Source organism: Protobothrops mucrosquamatus, unplaced genomic scaffold (genome assembly GCF_001527695.2).
Source record: "Protobothrops mucrosquamatus isolate PMUCROS unplaced genomic scaffold, P.Mucros_1.0 scaffold6, whole genome shotgun sequence".
Classification (NCBI taxonomy): Eukaryota; Metazoa; Chordata; class Lepidosauria; order Squamata; family Viperidae; genus Protobothrops; species Protobothrops mucrosquamatus.
The window spans coordinates 1,326,241-1,352,647 of NW_015386393.1; the positions used below are offsets into that span (position 1 = coordinate 1,326,241).

At 41.3% G+C, this 26,407-nt stretch overlaps 2 protein-coding genes across 2 annotated transcripts; one reads left to right on the forward strand and one right to left on the reverse strand.

Annotated features, from left to right (window-relative positions):
- Positions 1 to 720: 720 nt before the first annotated feature.
- LOC107282205 (erlin-1) lies at positions 721 to 10,602 on the reverse strand. Its single transcript, XM_015809962.2, has 11 exons — positions 10,535 to 10,602; positions 8,788 to 8,869; positions 7,555 to 7,601; positions 7,148 to 7,209; positions 5,189 to 5,314; positions 3,898 to 3,971; positions 3,442 to 3,500; positions 3,104 to 3,195; positions 2,462 to 2,551; positions 1,904 to 1,983; positions 721 to 1,691 (listed from the first exon to the last, which is right to left on the reverse strand). Exons 2-11 carry the CDS (start codon positions 8,821 to 8,823, stop codon positions 1,485 to 1,487), a joined length of 873 nt encoding a protein of 290 aa, XP_015665448.2. The 5' UTR covers positions 8,824 to 8,869; positions 10,535 to 10,602; the 3' UTR covers positions 721 to 1,484.
- A 258-nt stretch (positions 10,603 to 10,860) lies between these two features.
- On the forward strand, positions 10,861 to 26,407 carry CWF19L1 (CWF19 like cell cycle control factor 1). The gene is made up of 14 exons (XM_015809963.1): positions 10,861 to 10,907; positions 11,614 to 11,698; positions 12,855 to 12,933; positions 14,014 to 14,115; positions 15,593 to 15,807; positions 16,650 to 16,768; positions 17,717 to 17,801; positions 18,658 to 18,795; positions 21,389 to 21,500; positions 22,620 to 22,699; positions 23,370 to 23,579; positions 24,086 to 24,205; positions 24,989 to 25,086; positions 25,818 to 26,407. Exons 1-14 carry the CDS (start codon positions 10,882 to 10,884, stop codon positions 25,960 to 25,962), a joined length of 1,614 nt encoding a protein of 537 aa, XP_015665449.1. The 5' UTR covers positions 10,861 to 10,881; the 3' UTR covers positions 25,963 to 26,407.

The window sequence follows — 26,407 nt, forward strand, 5'->3', positions numbered from 1 at the left end:
CAAGCTATTTTCCAAAGCGCCTGAAGGCAGGACAAGAAGCAATGGGTGGAAACTAATCAAGGAGAGAAGCAACCTAGAACTAAGGAGAAACTTCCTGACAGTTAGAACAATTAACCAGTGGAACAACCTGCCTCCAGAAGCGGTGAATGCGCCAACACTGGAAGTTTTTAAGAAGAAACTGGACAGCCATTTGTCTGAAATGGTATAGGCTTTCCTGCCTGAGCAGGAGGTTGGACTAGATGACCTCCGAGGTCCCTTCCAACTTTATCATCATCATCATCATCATCATCATCATTATTATTATTATTATTATTATTATTATTATTACTATCAGCAAGGTGTATAACTTCAATTACTGTGATGTAATTGACACTGATGGAAGAGCTGAAGAGATAAAAGTTGGGGACAGATCATCCTTGAGAATGTTGATCTGAGTATTCACCAAGAGTCAACACTATCTTGATGTCAACATAATCATTTATAGATTTTAATAAAGTTGTCTTGATTTCTGAATTTTAAAAGGATTTCTATTTTAGTTTTCTTTTTAAATAATTAAGATCAGAAGGCAGAACATTCTAACGTTACTGAATTGCTGTTTCAGCCTACATCTCCCAATAAATACTAGCCCATTTTTGCAGATTTCTGTTTTTTTAAGCAACTTGTCTGTGATAACACAGGATAAACACCTGAATCCACCAAACACATTCTTAGAAAAGGTTATGAAAATAGCTTTATTTTCCCTATTCCAAATACCAATGTTTTGCATATATATATACTTGAAATACAAGCCTTTTTTTAAAAAAAAAAAGTCTGAAATGATACTTTCCAGTCATGAGATGCATCTTCTTCAGACACATTTATAAATTCCAAAACAAAGTTTTCACAGCAAGAACACAATTGATTTGGAGCCAGAGCCTAAGAAGTTCTCTCAATAGTTTTTATCTTACCAACAAGTGGGACCAAAAATAATTTGGGTACACACTCCCCTGGAGTCATACGTTTATCTTATTGTGTCATGGGACTAAACTGTGCATCAGCTCTTAGTTAATAGCATCAACTTCCAAATTCCAGTAGTAAAATGTATGATTGAGGTTATTAAGATTTAGTACATCAGAGCCCCTATGTTACAATTGCTTTCAATGTAGGAACAAGTACTTCCCCACAACGGCCAAATAGCCAGGTTCAATTATTTTAATTGCCAATTCTTTTCTAATGATAAACGTTAGCACTTGGATTACTTTACTTCTTGAAATTTCCAGGAGCCAGCTTCTGGTGTGGAACAGTCTAAAAAGCCTTTGGATTCTCTTCCTAGCAGGCTCTGGAGAATGACACAAACTTGGTGCAGAACCGTTTATACTGCAAAAAAAAAACTGTAATTCCTTTCCTCTGTTTATCAATAAGGCAGTTTGAAAACAATAACTGCTCTGATTTTGAGCAGTTGGTTACTTTAATGTTCAGATCAATGACGCTACGTGGTGCGAGCATCAAGTAGCACTTTCTTGAGCCCTGAGGTGGTGTTTCCTTGTTTCTGAGACAAGATGACCTTCTTTAGCAGTCCTTGCAATCATGTGTTCGATCGCCCAGGAACCTAGAAACAAGTGAGAGGGCAGGCTACTGCCAAAGTATAGCTTGCTGTTAGTAGCGATTGCTTGGTATTTCATCAGCTCCAGGTAGGCTGGTGTGAGTTTCAGCTGTCGAGGAGAAGAAAAAAATAAATACACCCGGGAAGGTATTCGCATTACAAGAATTAAGTGCAAACATAGCAAACCACTAGTAGGGGATGCTTTTATAGCCAATACTTGTTTTCTCCCCCAAGAAGTAGGCTTTGTTTACATGTGTCTCATTTCCCTCCCCCAACCCCCAGCCTTTCGTCAGATTGCTGGTGTAAGCAAGAGAAACTCACCTTGTTTGAGTCAGCTGCTTTTTGGGCTGTGTAGTATCCTGCATCAGCCTTTGCTTTCTGTCTTGCTAAATAAGCAGCATCTGAGAAGGGAGCAGCAAAACTTCTTTCAGCCAGTTTTAAGCCATCAAGTCATCGTTACCAAAACAAACCTTTCTAAATCTCTGCAGCATGGCCCACTGTGAAATATGTGAAGTCTAGCATGTTTTGTTTTTTTTTTGGCTTCAAAGAACAAATACAGAATAGAAGACAAAAAAAAAATCAGGGGAGGTTTTTGAGGAAAGCTGAAGTATTTTGAGGGAAGGGAATGTAATGGCAGAAGGAGATTCCATTAAGTTCTGTTCCAGTTCCAAAATCTGGAGATGCGGAAGAGAAAGATCAGGGAGAGAATAGAAGAACTAATATTTCCACAAAGGAACCTGTAAACAACATTAATCATTCCTACAAAGCCTTCTAAGCAGCTTGACTCAATCATCCTTGCACCCTAGTTCCCAGACACTGTGGATCTTTGCTCAGAATCTCTAATGAGCAAGAGATAGTAGGGTGGAGCACATAGCTTACCTTCAAGCTCAGAAATTCGTTTCTCTGTCAAAGTCTCCATGACCTTCTGTTTGTACTGTATCTTTGCCACTTCAGCAATTTTCTCTGCTTCTGCAATTGAAAAGCATTCACAGTTAAGTACAAGAACTGTATACAGGCTGTGACAAGAGTCAAGTGGACCAATGCCCAAATTTATTCAACATCCTGAAGCTCACAAGAAACACTTGTGGTATAGCGTAAGCACAGTTAAATCCCTACAGGTCCAGGAGAGTAACATATGGCACATCCTTGCTCTTAACTTACTTTCCCTCTATGTTTTCCTTTCCTGCTATAGTGTACTATAGGAAAGTTACACTAGCAAATGCATGAAACTAACCAAGGGCCAAAGTAGGTCACCTCAACATTTTTCATTTAGAGTATGGCTGCACACAAGGTACCCTGGAGGGCTATTGGCACACATTTAAGTCTCCTCAAAATTATGCCACACAATTCTGGCCATTTAGCTACTATCTTCAATACCTAACTACCACACAGGAAATCTATGGTTCAACCATTATGCTTGCCAGTTTCCCCACTCAGATTTTCTTAAACCAAAAGAAACTACTTAGCCGGGGGGGGGGGAGAGAAGGGTACTGTTGCCAAACTGAAGGCAAAGCTCATTACCTATAATTGCCTTCCTCTTTTCCGTTTCAGCCTCCTTTTCCACCACTTTCTGCTTCTGTGTAGCTATCAAGAGTTTAGTCTTCTCTGCTTCCCTGCAAAGCAGAAAACAAATTAGTTTCTTGAGCTACCTACCTGGAAGGTAATCTCTATGAAATTATCTCCCTTAAGCCTCCTCAGCACAAGAGTACATCTTTACCAAAGTCTCTGTTTAACTCATGAGAAATCAAATGAAGACTTGGAAGTCAGAAACGGAGACTACTGCGCTATTTCATCCATCATGAGAAGCAGAATGGTGAACGTGCCTTTGATCTGATCCAGGAGGGTGTTCTTATACTCACACAAGTTCAAAATTTCTTCTGATTGCTTCAGGGATTTTAGGCTTTGTCACACGCACTGCCTATACACAAACAATCAAATGTCTTGATTAAACAATATTCATGTAGCATTTCCCAAGCACAAGTTCTATACCAGCGTTTCTCAAACTCGGCAAGTTTAATATGGGTGAACTTCAACTTTCAGGATTCCCCAGTCAGCCATGCAACTTATGACCATTCGTTTAGCGACGGTTCAGTGTTACAACAGCACTCAAAAGTTACAACACGTTCTCGCACTTACAACTGTCACCACATCCTGCAGTCACATGATTTGAGCATTTGGCAATCATCACAAATTTACAATGGCTGCAGCATCTCATGATCACATGATCACCATCTGCGACCTTCCCAGCCAGTGTTCTGTTTCAATCTCTTCCCATCACTCACACAGATTTGCAGCAGGCATGTGATAGGTAGTACCTGGATGATAAGGCCTGGTGCCATGCTATTCAGTTCCTGTTGTAGTGCTAGCTTCAGGTTTTCATCAATCTGATCTGGTACAAGGAAACACAAACTAAAGAGGTAAATTAACCAAATAGAGACACTTATGCCAGAGCTCTAAGTTTTTTCTGTCAGCACTGCTCATGGCAATGCCATCTATTCAGCTAGAGAGGGAACTGTGACTAAATAGCTACTAATCTGCTTTTAGCCAAAATACATGAAAGAAGAATGTAGGGCTTATCTAGGTGGTTCCATTTCAGGCTAACTAGTGCAGATATTTTATTTATTAAATTTATATGCCGCCCATCCCTCCATCAAGCGACTCTAAGTGACTTTCATCCAGCTAAAAATGGGAATATAAAACATTAAAACAATAAATATTACCAAAGATATCTAAGGAAGGAGCACTATACAGCAAGCTAAAGGTAGAATCTTCTCTTATATAATAAAATTGTAAATAACAAAACCTTCCAAAACATGTTTTGCATAGGTTTAATGACAATTTGCTGGGGTCAGTCTACCCCCAGCTGCACACACACACCCAGCCCCTTTGTGCTCCGTTGCACTAGCCACTTGTGCACTGCTGCAAATCCTCACAAACCCTTCTTGACCTATGCATCTTACATATCCCCTTCCCAACCCCCCCCCCCCCATGCATCCTTCATTCCCTCCCCTATCCAGCAGCAACCACTCACCTGCCTACCGGCCTGAACTTATAACTTCCTTCCAGCTTCTCCACTGGTTGTAAGAAGCTGACAGGAAGTTGCCTTGCTTAATAACCATGGGATTCAGTTAATGATGACAATCAAGATTGCCAGGACTAAATGATTTTTTTGCTTAAGACTTATTACTATTGTTACTGTTGTACGTCGCTAGAATAGCCCCAAGGCAAGATAAGTGGCAAATAAATTTAATTAACTAATTAATTTACAAGTGCATTGTTTAGCAATGGAAATTCCAGTCCTAATTGCTATCATAGGTCAAGGGTTACCTATATGTGCAAAAACCAAATCCTCCATTGTGAAAACACATAAAATAGACAAAATCACTCCAAAAGGCATCCTGCAACAGAACTATGTGCCCCAAACCAAATATGCAAAACCTCTTAACATGTATAGTAAGGTCTTGTTTGTATTTACCAATCACAAATATGTGCAACTGCAGGTAATGGAACCATCAATAATGAGGATTGCTAGGAAACAACAAAATGTCCCCACGTCCCAAAGACTCGCTGTGGAAAGGAGTGTAGCCAAAACATTGTGACACTTACCAAAGAGGTCAATGTACACCTCCTGCAGGGTATGGACGCTGCAAAACTGGTTGAGTTCATGATGGATCTTATTGAAGATGAGTGCCTTGTCATAATCGGCAGTATAATTCCTCACAGTGTCATAAACTAGGAAAAGGAATACCAATTTACTTGTCTATTATATGCCAGCTCAATCACAAAGTGATTCTATGCAGCTTATACAACACAATAACAACATCCAAATCAAAATAACAACTAAAATAATAAAAGGCAAGCAGTGAAGAAACACATGGCACACACATCAAGGAGGACAATATATTATCCAACAACTACCATCAGGGAGTAAATCATTCTACTGCACCCTGGGACCTGTCGAGAGAGCCAGGTTTTATAGAAGGGGCATATAATTTCAGGGGTGTGTGCTGAATGTCACCTAGATTCCACAAGAAGAGGAAGCCAAGACCTGGCGTGAACCAAGTCATTCAGAATTCAATACACCAAAATGTTTCCTTGGGCAACCACGTCCTGGGCCACGAAATACTCCTTGAGATATTTTTCCTGTCTCTCAAATTTCACAAGAGTGAATGTTTCCTTAAAAAAAGGTTGGTGGGTGGGAGTCTGCATATGCATCGAGGGCAGAAAAATAATCGTGCCTTTATTTTTGAGGTATAGACCAAAGCTTGTACACATATTTGGTAGGACTCAATCTTCATTCTCCCACCTTGATACTCTAAACATCTGTTCTGATGCTTTGCCTCCTCAGAAAACCAAGGAAGAGTATAAAAATCACTCAAGTGCCATTCTATCCAAGGCATTGATGTAACCTTCATTTCAGGAAGCAATTAAGATTCAATCCAAACTGTCTACTAGACACCCATGGAATTCCTCAAATGCCTTCTGGAAAACAGGCATCATCCGGCAATGCGGGCAATGCAATCTAATAATCCCTTTTGCAGAAAGAGGGGGGCAACACGACAAGGAACAAATGCCTTGTCACCCACTTCAAATCATGTCACCTCTGCCCTAAGACAAAAAAACAGATCAAATATGTAACAACCTATGTGAGTCAGGTCCTCAATAATCTGGAACAGGCCACAAATTCCCAAGCTACATGAGTTGAAATTCTCCAGAACTATCAGTCTAGGGAAGATTTAATCACCATCCTGGCAATGACATTAAAGAGTTCAGGCAAAGAATCTGCTAAGCAGCAAGAGAATCTGGTGCTCCAGCAGCAATCTCACCTGCTCCCTTATACTGCACCCAACTTTACATTTCCAAGAAAGGAACAACGTTGTGCTCAACCAGATTTGGTAATTACCGCTACAATGATTCTCTTGTGGATGAGGAAGGACTTATTATAGGCCAACCTGACATTAAGCAGAAATCACCAGAGCCCAGAGACACTAAGAATCTGGTGACCTGAAACTTGGGCTCAGAACTAGGATGCAGATTTGGGGAAGTGGGGCTCAAAGTAAGAAACAAAACCTCTCCTTCTTAGAAATGGTCCATTCCCTCTCCCAACACATCTTCATCTGCACAATTCCATCAAAATGCTCCTGCAATTCCCACAAACACACAACACATGCGAGTTTCTATAGTGAAATGCCTCAATTCAATGTGGTGTTCTCCAGATTTGTTTATAGTTTTTATGTATAAGTCCACCCCAACACAAAACAGATTTTGGACATTTGTTCAGACAATATTGATTTAGTTGATATTATGGCTTCCAGCACTTCCCAAATTAGCAATCCAGAAATCTTTATGAACCAACTGTCATATCAAACAATAACAAGCCAACTATAGTGAATGTATCTCCTTTTAGGAACAATAACTTCATAGCTTCCTTTCCTATTTCTACCATGTACTTGCCTACCTTCTATCTTCCCACCACTGATCCTGCTCTAAAGCTCCCCTCCCAAACTAGAGTTCTGGTTCTTTCCTCTAAGTGTTTGTTTTCTGTTAAAGAAAAAAGGAAAATACCTGCATACGGTGCCAGCACATTCATCACCTCAATTCGGTCAATATAGATCATGACACCACCACTGCAAGAAGATAAGGACACACATATTTGCATGGTTAAAAACTATCCAGTTTGTGCTTTTGTAACAAGACAACGTCTATGGTACACTCAGTGCAGAATTTTTGTTTGTCTTTGTGAGATTGGTCTTCGGAAGGAAGGCTGAAACCCTTCATCACACACCTCAGAACTGTTCAGTAAGAAGGCTGCATTATAAAAATTACTTCCTTTTTTCCATTTTTACCAAAGAGAACATTTAACACCTTCTATTCTTCCACCCTGTGACTCAACCATTCTATTACACATCTTAATGGTATATTTCCCAACTAGGCCAGAAACACACAATACAAACTACAAAAAAAACACATACCTTGTCCCACAAGGCACATTTTTCACTTCATCTGTGTGCAATGTTGTCTGAAAAAACAACAACATTGATCAGCAAAGACATTGCAGGATGTAACATTTACTAACTTAACAATTATTATTGTCATTTTGGAAACAAACTAAATATCAGGAACGTTCTGCTTTTTTTCTGAGAAACAACTTCTAAAACTTCAGTCCCACAAAGTGACAAGTGCTCCAACCACCACCTCCAATATCTAGCAGGAATTCTAGTTCATTTTTAGCATGAGATTGAGATGAAGAAACTGGGGTGATGGAAATATTTTAAAAAGTATATTAAGATTTTTTTCCCCATAGAATAAAAGACAGGAAAGGACAGGACGGGAAGAATTTAAAGTTAAAAAATTAGTGACTTCTGACCTTTTCACCAGATAATTACAACCTTCCGATAGATAATCATCGACAATGGAGCCTGCCCATTATTGCCATATGTTGTGATGGTTGTAAAACAGTCATCATGTGACCAACCCAATTTTAGGATCTTTTTCTGGTGATCCTTTGTTAAGCAAATGTGGCAGTCATAAAGAAACACTGTGGTTGTAAAACTAATGCCACAGTCATTACATCAGCCAATGATTCCCTAAGTCTATGATTTTGCTGAAAACTGGCACTGTCGTTTTTTTTTTAGAAAACCATTGCAAAACATGGTCATGTGACTGCAGGACATTGCATAAGGCCGTAAATGAGGCTGCGTTGGCAAACTCTTGACAGAACTTTGAATCAGGGTCAAAAGTCCCTTTCTCTGGGTCAGCTATAACTTCAAATAGTCACTAAGCAACTGATCATACATCCAGATATCACTCCCCCCCCTTTGATGTTATATAACCTATTATTTAATCCAGGGAATCAGGGAAATTGCTAATAAGGAACTAGCTAAATTGGTATTTTTTCTTTCTTTTCTTCAATGCTTCTTTTTTATCTTCAAGCAACTAGCAAAATCAAACATGCAAATGAGAGGTATAAGCTTATTTATAAGTATTTATCTGTATGCAGCATTAGCCATTACCTACCTCTAGTAACATATTAACCTGTGGTGGATTTTTAATAGTGGCAGGATACCATAGCAAGTATCAAAACATGAATCATATTTTCCCCTGACACTATCTGTATGCTGTACAAAAGACAAAGGCAATCCTTTTATCATCAAGCCTCTTTTCCCTCCCTCTATTGTTTTTCCGCCCAAGGCAGTTACACAAACCTGTACTGTTCTGTAAGTTGTGAGAATTGGGAGCATGATGTGATAGCCTGGTCCACTCAGGGAAGAGAGCAGTGCACCTCCTCTACAATAAATTATATACAAAAAAGAAAGGAAATAAGCATGAACTAACGTCAGAAAGGACAACTTTCTTATAAAACAACAGCCACAGCAAGCATTTATTTCACCTGTCCAACTCATTTTCCTAATACTATACTCCAGTGATTCAGAACAGAATAACAGAATTGGAAGGAGCCTCGGAGGTCTTCTAGTCCAACCCACTACTCAAGCAGGAGACTCTATACCATTTCAGGCAAGTGGCTGTCCAGTTTCTTTTTAAAAGCCTCCTCTGGTGGGACACCCACAACTTCTGAAGGCAAGCTATTCCACTGGTTTATTGGCAGATAGCTGAAGATTAGAAGTAAAGCCAAATGTACAGGCACACAATATTTACAAGTTGCCTTCTGCATGCAGCCAACTTAGTCTGGCTCTAGGCCTCTTCAGGAGTAGAGCAAAACAAAAGATGAGTGCCAGTGTTGTTTCACACCTTTTCAGGAACAAAACAGGACAAGCTGCCCTTTATTTCTGAGATAAGTATTGCTGGATGGAGCCCCGTTTGTTCCAAGACAGTGTTTCCCAACCTTAGCCATTTTAAGATGTGTGAACTTCAACTCCCAAAACACTTCCTATTTTGAGAGTTGAAGTCCACACATCTTAAAATGATTAAGATTGGGAAACACTTATCTAGGACAACTTTTTTCCATCTGGGACCATGCACAGGTATTTTGGATCACAACAGTGCGTTTTGGGTTCACGCATCATGCCAAGTTACCATGTATTTTGTTAACCATGGATCGACAAGGCTGTGAACCCAGCCAACTGAAATTGCTTAAAAAGTACAGTTAAATAAACCAGGACCAAGCACCACTACACACATAGCCTTTGAATCACAACAGCGAGGTTGGTACTATAAGTTGTAGTCCTAACACTACCCAGAGAACTAAAGTCGGGGGGGGGGGGGGAACCTTCTGCTTGCTCCGAAGAAAGGCTCAGATCAGGGCAGATGGTCAAGCACAAGTAGTCCTCGACTTACAATAGTTCATTTAGTGACCATTCAAAGTTACAACGGCACTGAAAAAGGTGACTTATGACCATTTTTCACACTTATAACCGTGACAACATCCCCATAGTCATATGATTTTGGATGCTTGATAACTGGTTCATATTTATGACGGTTGCAGTGTCCTGGGATTATGTGATCCCCTTTTGCAACCTACTAACAAGAAAAGACAATGGAGAAGCCAGCTTCACTTAACACAGTGTTTCTCAACCTTGACAATTTTAAGGCATGTGGACTTCAACTCCCAGAATTCCACAGCCAGCAATGCTGGCTGTGGAATTCTGGGAGTTGAAGTCCACATGCCTTAAAATTGTCAAGGTTGAGAAACACTGACTTAACAACAGTGTTGCTAATTTAAAAACTTCAGTGATTCACTTAACAACTTGTGGCAAGAAAAGTCGTAAAATGCGGGCACAACTCACTTAACTAATTTCTCACTTAACAACATCAATTTGGGCTCACTTGTGGTCGTAAGCTAAGGACTACCTGTATTGCCAGATCCAGAGCGAGGCTGGCACCAGGCTCTCTACTCAGGGGTTTCTATCATCTGCCCGGGAAAGGAAGGAGGCTTCTCAGCACTGAGAAGAGAGCGACCCAAGCCACACGAAGGATTCCGTCGCCAGGACTCACCTGTAGTAGACAGCCAGGTGTCCCTCCTCCACCTTGTGGACCGAGGCCCAGAGCACCAGCGACAGCAACAGGCCGGCCGTCACTGCTACTGAAACGGCCGGTCCGCGCCTCCGGCTCCTGGTCAGAATCTCGCTGCCGCTTCCAGGCATCCTCCCGCCGCTCACACCCCGCAAGTGGTCCCGCTGCCACCGCCACCACGACGTCGCCGCCGCCTCTCCCGCCGCTGCATCTAACAAAACGGAACGGACTCTCCCGCCTCCACTCGCGTCCTTCGCGCTTCCGGCGGAGCAGTTTGCTTGTGACACAGCGCCCGAGAAGGCGGGCGGAAGCGAGGCGCCGCGGTTGTGATGGCGCCGGAGAAGCCTTTGCGCCTGTGAGGAAAAAGGGCGAGAGGGGAAGAGGGCTGGTCAGGGAGTCCCTTTACTTTAAAAAAAAAAGTTCCTGGTCCTAATGGGAATGTAAAAAAAAGGCCGCAAAGGACTGAGCTTTACTTCCTTTCTCCAGAATCCACTGGTCGTTTGGAAGGGTGGCAGTTTAATAGCAGCGTTTCTGATTTGAGGATGAAAAGATCCCAGGTTTGGTCTCCATTTGGTGCTCGAAAACTGACTTAAAAATCTTGGCAGCTGCTGCAAAAAACCAAGCGAGCTGGGTGGCGAATGATGTGGTTCTGGAGCAGTGTTTCTCAACCTTGACCATTTTAAGGCATGTGGACTTCAACTCCCAGAATTCCACAGCCAGCAATGCTGGCTGTGGAATTCTGGGAGTTGAAGTCCACATGCCTTAAAATGGTCAAGGTTGAGAAACACTGTTCTGGAGTATAGTAGCCATAACTGGCCTATCTCTTCATTTGAAGTTATTAAAGATGGAGGAGCCCACGCTTTTCTTGGGCTCTGGCTACCTGGGGAATGGAGATATTTCCTGAGTTCTCTGGCTCACATCAGTGCATTTCTTCAAAACAGCCACTCAAGAACCCTTTTATCAGTAGTTTTGTAGATTATTTTACCCCCAGGCTTCCCTGCCATAGTTTGTTGATTCGGGGGCTCTTTCTCTGCTTGAGACATGCTTGTTTCTTTCCTTAGGTTGGCCTGTGGAGATGTAGAAGGAAAATTTGGAACTTTATATTCCAGAGTTCAAGCTGTTCAGAAGAAAAGTGGAGCATTTGATGTAAGTTTGCCTCCATAGGATAATATCCTCAAGCACAGAAGCTTCAGAATGGAAAATGCCTCTATCTTGTATAGCCCTTCCAATCTGTCTCAGTAACTGCCAAATGAGGAATCAATTCATTGTTTATGTCAGCACTGGATTCTCTTCTTTTTCCAATCACCACTTCATTTATTCTACCTTCAAAAAAATCTGAGAAGCTTCATAGAGAAGGTGGAACCTGTCAGACCGGCAGTGGCAATTCCACTAATGGAATGATACGACGGGATACAGTTCCAAAACTGACATTTCATGTAGCTGATCAAAACCCCTTGCTACAATATGTCATGATAATGATAGTTTTTTGATACTGCACAGACTGCACAGGGCTATTTGTATCACTTCATTAGATTAAACTATTTTTAATCCACTCAATAGTCCAAATTCTCTAGGCAAATTACAGCTGATTTAAAGTATTATGATAAAACAATGAAAATAGTGCACCACTTTAAAAGAAATCAGCAGAATGAATTATTGAGAAAACACACAAATAAAAGTATATTAAAGCTACCCCTGTTGGATTCATCTTTGTTTCTGCTTTAAAAAAATATTTCACTATGTCATCTCAAAATTGTGTTCATTTTTATACTTTTACACTATTTTAACCCAAACATTTGTCAGCATTTTATTCATATAGAAATCTCAAGATATTACCTTAGTTTAGACATGTCAAACTCGCGACGTTGCGTTACGTATCGGAACTTTTTTGCCATTGCTGGCAATGGGGTGGGCGCGGTTTTGCGATGATGTGTCCGGCCCGCGGGCTGGCAGTTTGACACCCCTGCCTTAGCTGAACTCTTGATCTTAAAATTAGCTTTTTATGACTAAAATTGCTAAGAAGTGAAATTTTTATATCTTTCCTGAAGGGGAGAATTTTTAAATAAGTAAATGTGCACCTTAGCTCTTTTCTTTTTTAAAATTCAACCACATAGTACTGATAAACAACTATTATACTCAAATGGCCTTGCTGAAATAGCTAGGAAGGCCATTGTGGTATCCCAGATTGAACAGGCAAATGTATAGATCAGGGAGCACTTTAAAGATGAAATGTTTTCACCTTGATGCATCTCCTTTGTTTATTCCAATCAGTGTTATAAAATTGTATGAAATATTTTTACAGTTCCTTTTGTGTGTGGGAAACTTCTTTGGCTCTGCTCAAGATTCAGAATGGAAAGATTATCAAACAGGAGCAAAAAAAGGTAAGGAAAAATGATAGGATCTGTGGCCTTTGCAAATGATAGTTGGTCGTGTAGTAGAATCTTTTTACAAATCTGTCACTGCAGCTTAGACCTCATTTTTGCTTACATAATTAGCCTGTCTGGACTGTATCACTTGAGGAAATTGGATTGCTGACTCTTCTATAACAAATGAAAATTCTTCATCATAGGAAGTTTGACAAGGAGAAATATTGATATTTGTATACCAAAGCCAATTCAGATAAATTCTCTTAACATTTCTATAAGGTACTTTATCCCACGTTTTTGAACCAAAATATTTCTCTTATATTCCCTACTCCCACTGATACTTTGATCACAAATTATATGTGCATACTGCTGGTTTTCATATCAAAATAAACATCTTATTATTTTAATATGTATTGCATAACATTCTACATCAGGGGTGTCAAACTGCCGGCCCATGGGCCGGACGCGTCATCCGGAAGCTGCGCCCACCCCATTGCTGGCAATGGCAAAACAGTCCCGATACATCTTGCGATGTCACGTGACGTCGCGAGTTTGACATGTCTGTTCTACATGTTTACATACAATTTTGTTATTAAGCTACTTACTCAGAAGCTCACAGAGCATATCCAATCTCAAAAGTAGAAATGTTTCAATTTGATTCAGGCAAAAGTATGACTATATCAGATACACAGAGAAATAGAACAGCAGATTGCTGCACCCGCTGGAAATGAAACAGTTGACTTCTGTGCCCCAGGAAAAATAGAGAAAAACCTTTTAAAATAGAAGCCTTATATGTTTGTAGTGAACAGAATTATACAGTAGTTATATATTTGTGTTGTGTTACTGTTCAAAAATACAGAGAGGATGCTTTTAAATAGCAGATAACGGGGGAAATCCTCACTATCATTTGCATGAAACACAAAAATTCTTCATTGCTCTACAGCATATACTGGAACGGCAAGGAATTTCTTAAATAAAAATTAATGCCATGTAAAATAAAACTTTGACTTAAAACATTTTGCTCATACTAAATAGAATACATTTCTGTTGTTATTGTTTTTCTTTAATTGTACTTTTGGGGAAATTCTTTTTTAGCTCCTATACAGACATATGTGTTGGGTGCCAATAATGCTGAAACAGTGCGTTATTTTCCTGATATCAGCGGATGCGAACTAGCTGAGAACATCACTTATCTAGGTAACCTGAAAGGTTATTTTTTTTAATGAGTTAAGTTTGGGGGTATAAATGTGAAACCACTGAAGTTGGAATTTCTGCCTTCTCCAAGATTCTCATATAAGCTTCTTGTGGTAACATGATAGACATTTGCTAGGCATAACTGAGCACTGGCTCATACGATTCCCAATTAAAGCCCCTAGGACAGGGGTGTCAAACTCGCAGCATCGCGTGATGTGTCACGACGTAGCGCGACTTTTTTTCCATTGCCGGCAATGGGGTGGGCACGGTTTCGCTATAATGCATCTGGCCCGAAGGCCGACAGTTTGACAGCCCTGCCCTAGGAGGTAAGAAAGAGCTGATTGTTGCTGGGATTCTGACTATCCTTGGCTAACTTCCTCTTTGTTTAAATAATGTCCTTTTTTTAAACATCAGAATGTGAATTTTCTGAGGTACCCACAATTGTTTCCTCATTTCCCCCAAACAGGGTGAGATATCTATTCATTGTAGTTTTGTCTAGCTTTTATTTGAAGTTTGGAAAACTGCTGGCATCTGTTCATGCCTTGGAAATTGCAAGGAATTTATTTTTTTCATTCATATTTTTATACTGCCCAGTGAAAAACAAAATATACAAATTAACATTAATTTGTTAATACTAAAAAAAATTGAAATTATAAAAGGCACAAATAGAATAAAAAGATTAGGCAGAAGGGGAGTTGTTAATTACCTAGGAGCCACCTCAATATTTTGCCAGTCCCCTAGTGTCCCCAAGCCTGCTCACATAGCCAGGTCTTGAGGGACCTCCAGAAAGCTAAAAGGAATGAGGCCAACCTTACTTCAGGGGAAGAGATGTTCCATAAAGTGGGAGCCGCAGCAAAAAAGGCCCACCAAATTAAACACCCTAACCCTAGTCAATGGGACCCATAACAGGCCTTATCAGATGTAATCTGAGAGAGGTAGTGCTTCAGCCCCATGCCCTGTACGATTTTAAAGATCAAAACCACTACCTTTAATTCAGTGTGGAAAATGCAGCTCACAGAACTGAGGTGTAACATTTTTGTGTGCTTCCTTGACTAGCTCCCCTTTCTTGAGTTCAGGATGGAGATGGACGTAAGGCTTAGGTTCATCTAATCTTGCAACTCCAATTCGTTCTTAAGAAGAAAAAATGTGATATTTCTTCAATCTTTTCTCTGTTTGACTTTTTATGTATGATAGACTGCCACCTGAATTTACATGTTATGCTAAGCCAGAGCACAAGACAGTTGAAAGATGTGTGAATCTAGCCACTGACACATTCACATGCGTCTTCTGTAAAGACTGGGCAAGGGGCAGTTTATATCTTTCAGCACAAAACAGAGATGCTCCTCTATCAATTAAAATGCATAGTTTGGAACCATGTATTCTTTGCATTTGAGTGTGCAATATGTAAGATCTGGAGCCATTGTTGAAGCATGTTTCCTACAAATTCTCTGGCCTGAATTATGTTCCATTATATGCATAGGACGCAAAGGTGTCTTCAGCGGAGCTTCAGGACTTCAGATTGCTTATCTCAGTGGAGCTGAATCCACAGAAGATCCAGCTCCTGCACATTGTTTTCGTACTAAGGATGTGACTGATCTCAAGACTTCCTTGCAATCCACCTCAGAATTCAAAGGTGTAGATATCTTGCTCACCTCTTGTTGGCCCAAGGGGGTAGAGATCTTTGGCAACAGCACAGTAAGTAGTACATTGGAAAGGGAAAGGAATTGCATGATAGGATTTATGTCTTCCACAAAGACTCATCATCTGCAGCTGGAATGTACCAGATTGGCAGTGAAAGTAACTCTGATCTTTAGCATAAACCAGTAGAAAAAGCCGATTGTAAACTAAAGAATGAAACAATAAAATGTATTAATAATAACCCATGGTGAAATATAAGAATACTAAGTGCAAATCAGGACAAGAATATAGGGAAACTTTTACTTGTTCTCACAGGAACTTTTCAAGAGAGGTTTTTCCTTTTTGAGAAGTCCAATACCCACTCTGATGTTGTTTATTTAGAAGAGCTGGGAAGACCTGGCTCTTCATCCAGGCTTTGGCAAGGAAGAGTGAGATCACTCAGTATATCGTGCTTGCATTCTTATTATTATTAGATTTTTATTCCATCTATCTACTTCTTCCTCCCCCCCCCTCCCTGTATGTGTGCGTAAAAATAAAAAAGCAGCCAGCATACCAAATTCTCTTGCCTCCTCTTTTCCTCACAACAACCCTGTGAACTGGGTTGAATTAAGAGAAAGTGACTGACTGAAAGTCACCCAACTGGCTTTCTTGCCTAAGTGAATGTAGAACTCACAGTCTCCTGGTTTCTAGGCCAAACTGGCTTTATCTTTTATGTGTTATTGATCTGAATGTAATTTCTTTGATTGATTGTTGTGAGCCACCCAGAGTAAGGCAGGACACCAGTTTAATAAGTTGTTATTTGATTTAGACCATGGAAGCGTTATTGATGTATTGTCTATATATAAATCCATTGTAAGTAAAAATTAAATAAATTTGTGTGGGGGTTTGTTTTTTTACAGGGAGATGTGAACTCTAAGAAATGTGGTTCAGGGTTAGTATCTTTACTAGCTGCAAGTTTAAAGCCCAGATACCATTTTGCTGGTCTTCAGAAAATCAATTATGAAAGGCTTCCTTATAGGTATGTGAATCCTTGAGTAATAACTGCTGTACCCAGTAAACCCATTTCTAAAACTGCAGCCAAGTTGTCTCAGTACATTTGTTAATGAAGTAATTTGCATAAATATAAGAGTACAAAAAAAGATAAGCTAGATCAAATCAAATCCCATCATATATTCTGTTCCCACAGTGACTAACTGCAAGTAGCCCCAACTTAACAACTGCAATTGCAACCAGAATTTCCCTTGGTAAGCAAGGCAGTTGTTAAGTGAGTTGCACCTGGTTTTGTGACTGTGTTTGCCATGGTTTTGAAGTGAATTACTTGCAAGTGAATTGTTATGTGAATCAATAAATAAATCTGGCTTTCTTCTTTCTGCCCCCTTTCCCCCCCCTCCCCGCGCATTGGCTTTGCTCATTGTTATCTAGCTGGCAAGTTCACAAATGGCTATCACGTGACCCCAAGTTAGTACAACCGTCATAAATACATGCCAATTCCAAGTGCCTGAATTTAGATCACGTAGCTGTGGGAATGCTACGACAGTGCAAGGACCTGGCATAGGTTTTTCACATGGTTGCTAAATGAATGCTTGTAAGTCAAGAAGTACTGTAATTACTTATAGAAAACCCATAAGCAAGACCAGAGCATGCCAAACCTTTCAGTCATAACCCAGGAATCTGCCATGTGAAAACATGCCTCTGATATTGGAGATAACATATAGTTATAAATAGTAACTTTTTATAGTTTTGCCCTCCATTCTTCTCATAAACAACTTTTTATGGAAGTTGTTAAACTACATGGACAATTTTATCTGAAGTTCATGTTGCACATGAACATGTTATACAGACTGAAGCTTCCAGAAGCAAACAGAATTTTTGTGGGAAAGTTGTTGCATCTGTTTTCTTCGAGGCAATTGAATATCTTCCAGATCAGGAGATGTTTTCTAAAATCTGTGCAAAATTCTTTCTACAGGAACCATGCTATTCTTCAAGAAACCGCACAACATGTCAGCAGATTCATCGCCCTGGCTGATGTTGGCAACACTGACAAGAGAAAGGTGAACAGAGACTTTTTTTTGCCTTTTCATACATGAACTGAACAGAGGAATAATCAAGTTGTATACAAGCTGATATATTTCTTGGCCTAAACAGCACAGCTTAATTTTGGCCAAGAAATTTGACTGCAATAATACTTCCATTAAAGCAAGCCCGTAAGTTGCTTTACATTTGATGTTTTGCATTGAAGGATGAGATAATTCTTTAATTGTTAATTTCTTCTTTTTTTTAACTGCTTTATTGGCTTTCATATATTTTGTCTCGCAGATCACAAAGCCCACAGGTGTATGTAGGAGTATCCAATATATAAGGGCTTCTGAGCATATTGGAAATATAGGCAGTCTCACAAAAAGTTATATGCTTGGCATAGCCAGTAGGCACATTCCCTACCAACCCCTCCCTTGGTATGGCCAGCCTCCCTTTAGGCCTCTCTTGCAGGTCCCCTACAGTCTTTCCTAGTGTCCATTGTGAACTGTTAACTGCCTCTGCTACTTTGCTACTACTCTCATTTTGCTGTGATGTGGTTTGCCAGTTGCAGTGGCTTGACTCATGAAATCTGCTAAGCCAAAACCAAATTGACTATATATGCCTCATGGCAATGTGCAAATAAATACAACTATTTCAGTTGGTACAATCTACTGCATATAGGCTGGCCCTACCCTTTTGACACGTGTGTATGTGTGTCTACATCTCTTGTAACTTTGTTATAAGAGCCATGTTGTGATAACACACAATTTTCATTGTTTGGATGAGAAAATGCATACTTTGATCCTCTATTCTTAGAAAGTGCTTAACCATTAAACAGTACCCGGCAGGTTTTTTGCTGTAGCTCTGTTCTTATTTTGTGATTCCTTTCAGTATCTCTACGCGTTCAGCATTCTTCCAATGAATTCAATGGATCCTGCAGAACTCATCAAACAGCCCCAAGATACCACCGAGAACCCATACCGAAAGCCTGGGGATGGAGGTTTTGCTTATGAGTTACCAGATGCAAAGGTAGAGGGATTCAGCATTCATATTTTCCAATCTCTTAGGCCTGCTGAACTTGTAATACAGTTTTGGGATGGTCTGGAATAGCTACACCCTGCCACTGCCTCTGATGAATGGATTCCAGTTCTGGTATCATCCTCTTAGATCAGACATGTCAAACACAAGGCTGCAGGCCGCATCTGGCCCGCCCTGTGGTTCCGTCTGGCCCCGGGACCTGCTCTGGAAACAGTGAAGGACCGGTCTACGGCACTTCGACCCGGCCCAGGCTGACCAGGCACTGATCTACAACCTGGTGCCAGCCATCAAAGCCAGAACATGCTCAGCCTTAGATCCAGGAGACAGCCCTGGAACCAGCGACGGGCACCCCTGCCCCACCCTCTGGGCGCACGCACAAGCAGAGTCTGGCATCCCTGCTGGCTGTCTTACCCCGCAGGCTGACTTTACCCAGGACACCGGCACTGGTCATTTCCTGTGCGCATACCCAGGGAATGGGGCAGAGGTAGCGGGGCAGCTCCTCGCTGGTTCCAGGGCTGCCCCATGAATCTAAGGCTGAGCGCGTTCTGGCTTCGATCGACGCAATCAGGTTGTAGATCAGCGCCACACACACACACCCAGCACCTCCATGGCCTGCTGGCTGACTTAGCCTCGCAGCCACAAGGCTTCCCTTTCACTGAGACCGGCCCCGCCCATGTGGGATAGCGACGGCCGGCAGCAGCATGGACACCGGCAGCGCTGGCAATCTCTCCCTATCCCATCACCCCTTCCTGAGCAAGGAGGAAGGAAAGAGATGAGAAGGAGGAGGGAGGGAAAAAAGGGAGGGAGGGAGGAAGGAAGGAAAGAGAGGCAACTTGGTTGGAGATGCCCCAGTTCACACAGTTCTGCTTCAATCCTGGATCCATTGAGTTGGGCTCAAAGGAGCAAGAAATTTTGTGTTCTCTTTTGTCATAGACAGAACTTTATTGGCAATCCAAGTTAACATTGGTATTCTTGAATTGTGAACTCTTAGGAAAGTATCCTCTCCTTGTTTGTTGCAAACAGCCATTTCCAGTGGGGAAAACAGGACAAAGCATAGTGGGGGAAAAATATTTTCCTTTGCTATATTTCCAGTTTGAATTAGACCATGGCAGGGTCCCCACAGGAGAGTTCTTTTAAGGATTATGTATTAATAGAAACATACCTCTGTTCTTAAATGCTAAAGGTGTTGCACATAAAAAACAGAAAAGCTCTGATCAACTATCACAGCCACCATTTTGACAGTTTTGCCGTACTGTTATCTGTACTATACTGTTGTCTAAATGCAAGCATGGGATAAACTGAGCCTGGTTTGTTCTCAGTCTTTTAAGTGGCCACAGACTACTAGCAAAAGTAGCATTTGATCACAAGGCAAGGAGGCATCAAGAAATGTTTCCCTTTTGCATTTGAGCATCCAAGAAGGGACAGGAAAGGAGAAAGGGAAAGAGGAAAGACAAACAAAAAGAAGGGAAGAGGGGAAGGAAGAAGAAGGAAAGGAGAATGAAGAGGGAAGGAAAAAGAAGAAAAGGGGGAAAGGAAGGAAGGAAGGTTATAGAGAGAGGGAGGGAGGGTCTGAGGGAAGTCTTGCCTTAGCACTTGGCCACAAGCAGCCCTGCTGCCCTTTTGCCATCCCCTTGTCCCCTCCTCCTGACCTCTCCTGGTGGTCTCCCATCCTATCACTGAGGATGCTTGGTTACAAAGCCGGGTCTCCTCGCAGGGAGAGGGAGTGGACTTCCCTCTGACCCACACATTTTCCCCTTCCACACACACCATGAGCAACTTGGCCAAGAAGAGGGAGCCAATCAGCAGCAGCCTTGAGGTGGAGGTAAGCACAGCCGGGCACCCCCTTGGGAAAGGCTGGACTGGCTGCTTGCCCTCCACTGTCCGGGGCTCCGGGCAGCCTGCATCACTGGGGGTCCTCTGCATGGCTTGAGAGGGACAGCAAGGCTCCTCTGGTGGACAAGGAGGGTATAATGCTCGCCCTGGTCCCACCTTCCTAGGCTGGAGACAATGGATCCCCCCCAGCCCCGCCCAGGCCACCACAGGCGCCCCCGGACACGAGCGACGTTGAGCTGGCCACACCCATCCCGGCCCCCCAAGGTCAACCACAACCATGATGCAGCCCTCAATGAAATAAACCCCGTCTTAGATAGAAGTGTACAACTTTCTTTAATGAGTCAGGCCTCTTCTGCTGGACATTGGTAGGACTGTGTAACATTTGGAGTAGATCTATGGCTGGATGCATCACCACAAACCAGACACACTTTCTCATTTCCTTTCTTCTACATAGCACTGATTTTCCCTCCTTTTTTGGCTAATTAGTTGATCCTAAGCAATTTTCCAAATTTCCTTAAAAATTCTGGGTTTATAACATTCCTTAGAAATAAGAAAAGCTACGCTCATTCTTTCTTTTATTTCACACACATACATATGCTTCTTTTGTATTTGGGACTCTTCATATTCCAGCTGCTTTTTAAAAAGAGCTTTAATCCAGATGTGTAACATGTCCAGCTGAAATACACATGAAAACATTTTTTTCCTGGATTTGTCCTTTGCCCTAACAGCCAATTTTGCTTTGCTTCCAAAGGAGGAGCCTGCTAGCCAATTTTTTTTCGATTTAAGCAACAAGCCTAAAGGAAAGAAACGACCTATGAAAGGAGAAGACAGACAGCCACCTAAGCGGTCACCTTTCAAGGCCCGTGAGTACCAGACTCATTTATCTTTTAAATATTGAGCAAGAAAGAGCACAGGGCTACAAATTGGCCCAAACCAAGGTTGGCAACATAGTTTTCATTTGTTTCATTTGTATTTATTTTGAAACTGTTCAGGGGGACCATCAGATTTAATACATTTGCACAAAACAACTAAGGTACTTGGAAAAGTCCAAAATGACTGACCTCGCTGTATTGATAAAAGAGTTTGATTCTGTTGGTATTATTATTGATCCGAACAAACAGACAAACTCTTGGCTGTACATTGAGAGATATTAATAAAGCATTTTCCTTAATGGTCATCGACTGGTTCTGTGACCAGGGACTGGGCGTTGTATAAAAAAGCCCGCCAAATAAATATATTGTGGAACGTACTGTGTTTCCCTGAAAATAAGCCTGGGTCGTATATTTGTTTTTGGTCTAAAAGACCCATTAGGGCTTCTTTTTGGAGGATGTCTATTTTTTTTCACCACAAGGCCCAGCCTGGCCGGTCCCCCGCCCCACCAGGCAACTCAGGTTTCCCTCAGTGGCGGAAGGAAGGCTTTGGAAATTGCCTTTTCATTTACGTTCCTCATCAATATTGTACTCAGTCCCTTTATTTTTCAAAAAAAATGACATATTTACCACAGTTAGCCTCCTTGATCACCAATGGGAAGGCACGGTGTGAATTCTGTGCATGAGCCGCAGAAATACAGACACTGGCACCCTCAAAGCTCTCGCCGCTTCCTCGCTCGTGGCACACCACTGCTTTGCAGGTGTGTTCAACTTTGTAGCTCAACAAACTGTTCAGCTGTGGTGGACCGCAGTTCCCATCAGCTTCAGGAAGCCTGGGCGATGGAAACCAGCTGAAGCAATCGGGCTCGCCCGGGGTCAGGTTGGCCATCCAAGGTCCCTATCATCATCATCATCATCATCATCATTATTATTATTATTATTATTATTATTATTATTATTATTATTATTATTATTATTATTATTATTATTATTATTATCTAATAAATATGTTCTTTGAGGAATTTCCAAGCCTCAAGAGTTCTGCTTTATTCGTCTCTGTCTGTCGGAACCTTGACACTGAGTTTCTGATATCTATTTCCTCTGATTTTAAAGCATTGCCGACAGCTGCCTGCTGGTTTTGCCTTGCCAGCCCAGATGTTGAGAAGCATTTAGTGGTGACCATTGGCACTCATGTAAGTATCTATTTTCCAATATATCTATGCTTTAACGATGAGAGGGCTAAATTATACATAATACAAGATATTCAAAGTATACAGTAGATTTGGACTTCGTTGGAAATGTATAGAGAAGATCAGTGGCAGCTCTTTCGAATATTGTTCATTCATCAAACTGATGTGAAATAGAGTACTTGTTTTTCATTCATAAAAATTATTCATGATACATGTTTCTTGTCACTATTAATCAGATGTTGACAATCTCTCTTTTTCCGCAATTCTTTTATTATCGTTTGGCAACATCCTGCACAATCTTCATTGCGTTTAGCAATAATCAGTTTTCTCTCTGGTGGCATAAAAACGTCTAATAATGACTTTTTAGTAGTTATCTCTTACTGTAATTTTTGTTTCTTTGCGAGTGGAAAGATTCGGACAACATTTCAGAATGTCAATACTGTTCCTATCAGTTTAACATTAATAGCATGAAGAGATTGGCTAGGGCAGGGGTAGGCAACCTTGGCTCTTTTATGACTCGTGGACTTCAACTCCCAGAATTCCTGAGCCAGCCATGCTGGCTCAGGAATTCTGGGAGTTGAAGTCCACGAGTCATAAAAGAGCCAAGGTTGCTTACCCCTGGGCTAGGGAGTGCTAATGATTCTCATCGCTGTTTCTTGGGTTCTTTTCCTAGTGCTACCTTGCCCTTGCCAAGGGGGGCTTGTCACCTGATCATGTCCTTATTTTGCCCATTGGACATTATCAGTCAATGGTCGAGCTTGGTTCAGAAGCAGTGGAAGAAGTTGATCAGTACAAGTCTGTGCTGAAAAAATTCTTCAAAGCCAAAGGAAAAAGGTGTGTGATTTATGAAAGGAATTATAGGAGTCAACACCTCCAGCTCCAGGTGAGGCATTTCTGTCTTTGCAGGATGTTTTTAACAGCAACACTTAGCGAAAATTTCTGTATATTTTGCATATGATTTGGTGGTTTTAACAGCACTAAGAGCCACGGAATATCCTTTTCTTCAGTATAAACCTTATCTGTACATTCTCTTCATAGACAGTGTTCTGCTTATACCACCATGTTTTTCTAGTGATATATTGTGGTAGTTTCTATCTGGCTGACCAGAAACAGTATCTGAACAGCATCTGGCTACCACAGAGAATATAAGTGAGGCAAGAAAACTGAGGATTCCAGAAGAAAAACAAGTCCTCAGTGCTTCATCTCCCACAGCCAATTTTCACGTTCATAAGTTTAAGACTGCAAGAGAGGCATTTGCCTTTCATCATGATGATAATCTTTGCTGAGGGCCCTCTTTGGTCCCAATGATGGAGCTCCTAATTTGCCTTAAATATTGCTTTTTTTGACTTCCTTTTTTCATTCCTAAGTGCTGTGAAAATATTCTTTTAGGTTGTTCCTGTACCCGAGACCTGTTGTGTTACTGAAGACATTAAGGAAGCCTTCATAAGTCAAGCAGAGGAACGTCACATTGAGTTATTAGAGATACCAGAACATTCAGCTCTCAAACAAGTAAGAGTTAAGCCATTGCTTCCTTTGTTTATACCAGAGTGTTGCTGCAAGGAATTCTGGTAATGCAGGAGTTGGATCTCAATCTAGCATGTTCTTTTATGTGCCCTTTCCTTTTATTTGTAAGCGGATGGCAGGATATTGAGTCAGCAACTTCGATGTGTATTTTTATTACATGTTACATACTATCAGTGAGGGTTTCCTGCAGCAGGCTTCCGCAGTCTGAGCACTCTTTAGCAGCCTGGTCCTCAGTTCCGAATGTTTGGCCACAGCTATTGTCACTGGCTGGTAATTGTTGCAGTTAAACTACATACATTTAAAGAAAACCAAATTAAAAATATCCCTTTCACAACACCCTTTGCACATGTTCTTCTGTAACTTTATCCTTTTTTTCTCACAAAGAGCATCTGTGCCAGTATATCTAAATGTATCCAGAATAACAAATACAAAATTACCAGCATCACTTTTTAAAAACATACATAAACTTCAGTTCCTGCATGTATTTGTTGTAACTTGTCAAAAGTTGCCCGTTTAAAAACACCTATGAGTTTGCAAAAAGGAATTACAGCCTTAATCTAGTTTTGTCGCATCCTGAATGATGTGAAAGAAAAATTGCTTACTGAGCAAAAATCCAGCTGTACCACAACTTTGGCACTTGCTTTCCTTTTCCTGGTAGCCTAGTAAACATGCTTCAGAGATCATGTATTTTTTTATCATCCACACAGATTCTTCTTTGGAAGGAAATGGTCAAAATATTGCTACATGGAAATGCTTCTTGTCTTTCAGATAATTCAGCCAGGGACACCATATTTTTATGTTGAACTTGATAACGGAGAGAAACTCTTCCATCGTATTAGCAAAAACTTTCCCTTGCAGTTTGGAAGGTTAGTTTATTCTACTTAACCTTATTTAATCTCTCTTTTTTTAATTTAAAAAAATGTGTGATTTAAATAGCTACCCAAGTCACTGATTGACTCTGGGCAGCTTACATTTGGATAGAAACATAAAAAACATAGGAAATAAAAGCAAAGCACAATAAACATCCAGAAGCAGAAAAAAGAATAACAAAAAGATTACAGAATAACCAAGATCAACTATTTCATAGACCAGAGGTCCCCAACCTTTTGGACACCAGGGACTAGTTCTGTGGAGCAAGGTTTTTCCACGGACTGGAGAGTGTGTGGTTTTGTGTGCTGCCTGCATCCCGTGGATGGGGCTTTGCTTGTTTGTGCAGACCGGTTGCTGGCATGCCGCGGTCCAGTACCAGTCCATGGACTCATGGTTGGGGGCCCCTGTCATAGACCATTCAAAAGCCCGTGGCTCTGGACTTTGCCCATCAAATGGAATGAAAGAGTGTTGTAAAGACAAGCTGTAGCTTTATAGTTGCTAATCCCTGTCTTTGTTCTCAGTTGGGGTTATATCATCATTTTTTCCCTTCGGCGTCTGTTCCTCCTTGTTAGGTTTCATTTACCCCTCCGCATGATCCTCAAGTAGAGACATAGATATCCAGAAAATCAAGTGGCTTTTGGAATATATGGCTAAGCAGTCTTCAGTATTGGAAACTTGGAACACTATGACGGAGTAACACTAGTTTGTATTCTGCTGTTTTCCATAGGGAGGTGCTGGCCAGTGAGGCCATCCTTGGCATGCCTGAGCGGGCAGACTGGAGAAGCTGCCAGACAGGACGGGACGAAGAAACTGCTGCAGCCCAAGACTTCCGTCAAGCCTTTGAGCCCTTTGATTTTTCCCAGTCGGATTGAGTATCTGAATGGAAGTGGGAAAGCTCTCTTGAACAGCTTTCCTTTGAAGCTTCCTGTCCAGCCAGAGGAATTTTGCATGGGTTGGAGTTCACCTTTCCTGCTGGCTAGGTCATGAAGGAAGGCCTTTTATATGACGGGAACCAGTGCTTCCAATGAAGATTATTTATGAAGTCTTGCTGGCTCTCATTTTGTCTGCACTTACTGACCTGTGGCTTCCAGAAGGCCTTCAGAAGAGGGACATGCAAAAGATTTTCTTTTGCAGCTGACCTCTCTATTCCAGCCAGTGAGTTCAGGAGCTATGAATCCTCCTAGATTGGGGAGGTAGTTTAAATCCTCTGACATTGGAGGTAGATTTGCACAGTGTGCATCACACAGTACCCCAAGTTCTTGTGCTCTGGCAGTAAATCACTACTATCCAGGTCATGCTGTATAAATGGAGATGGGG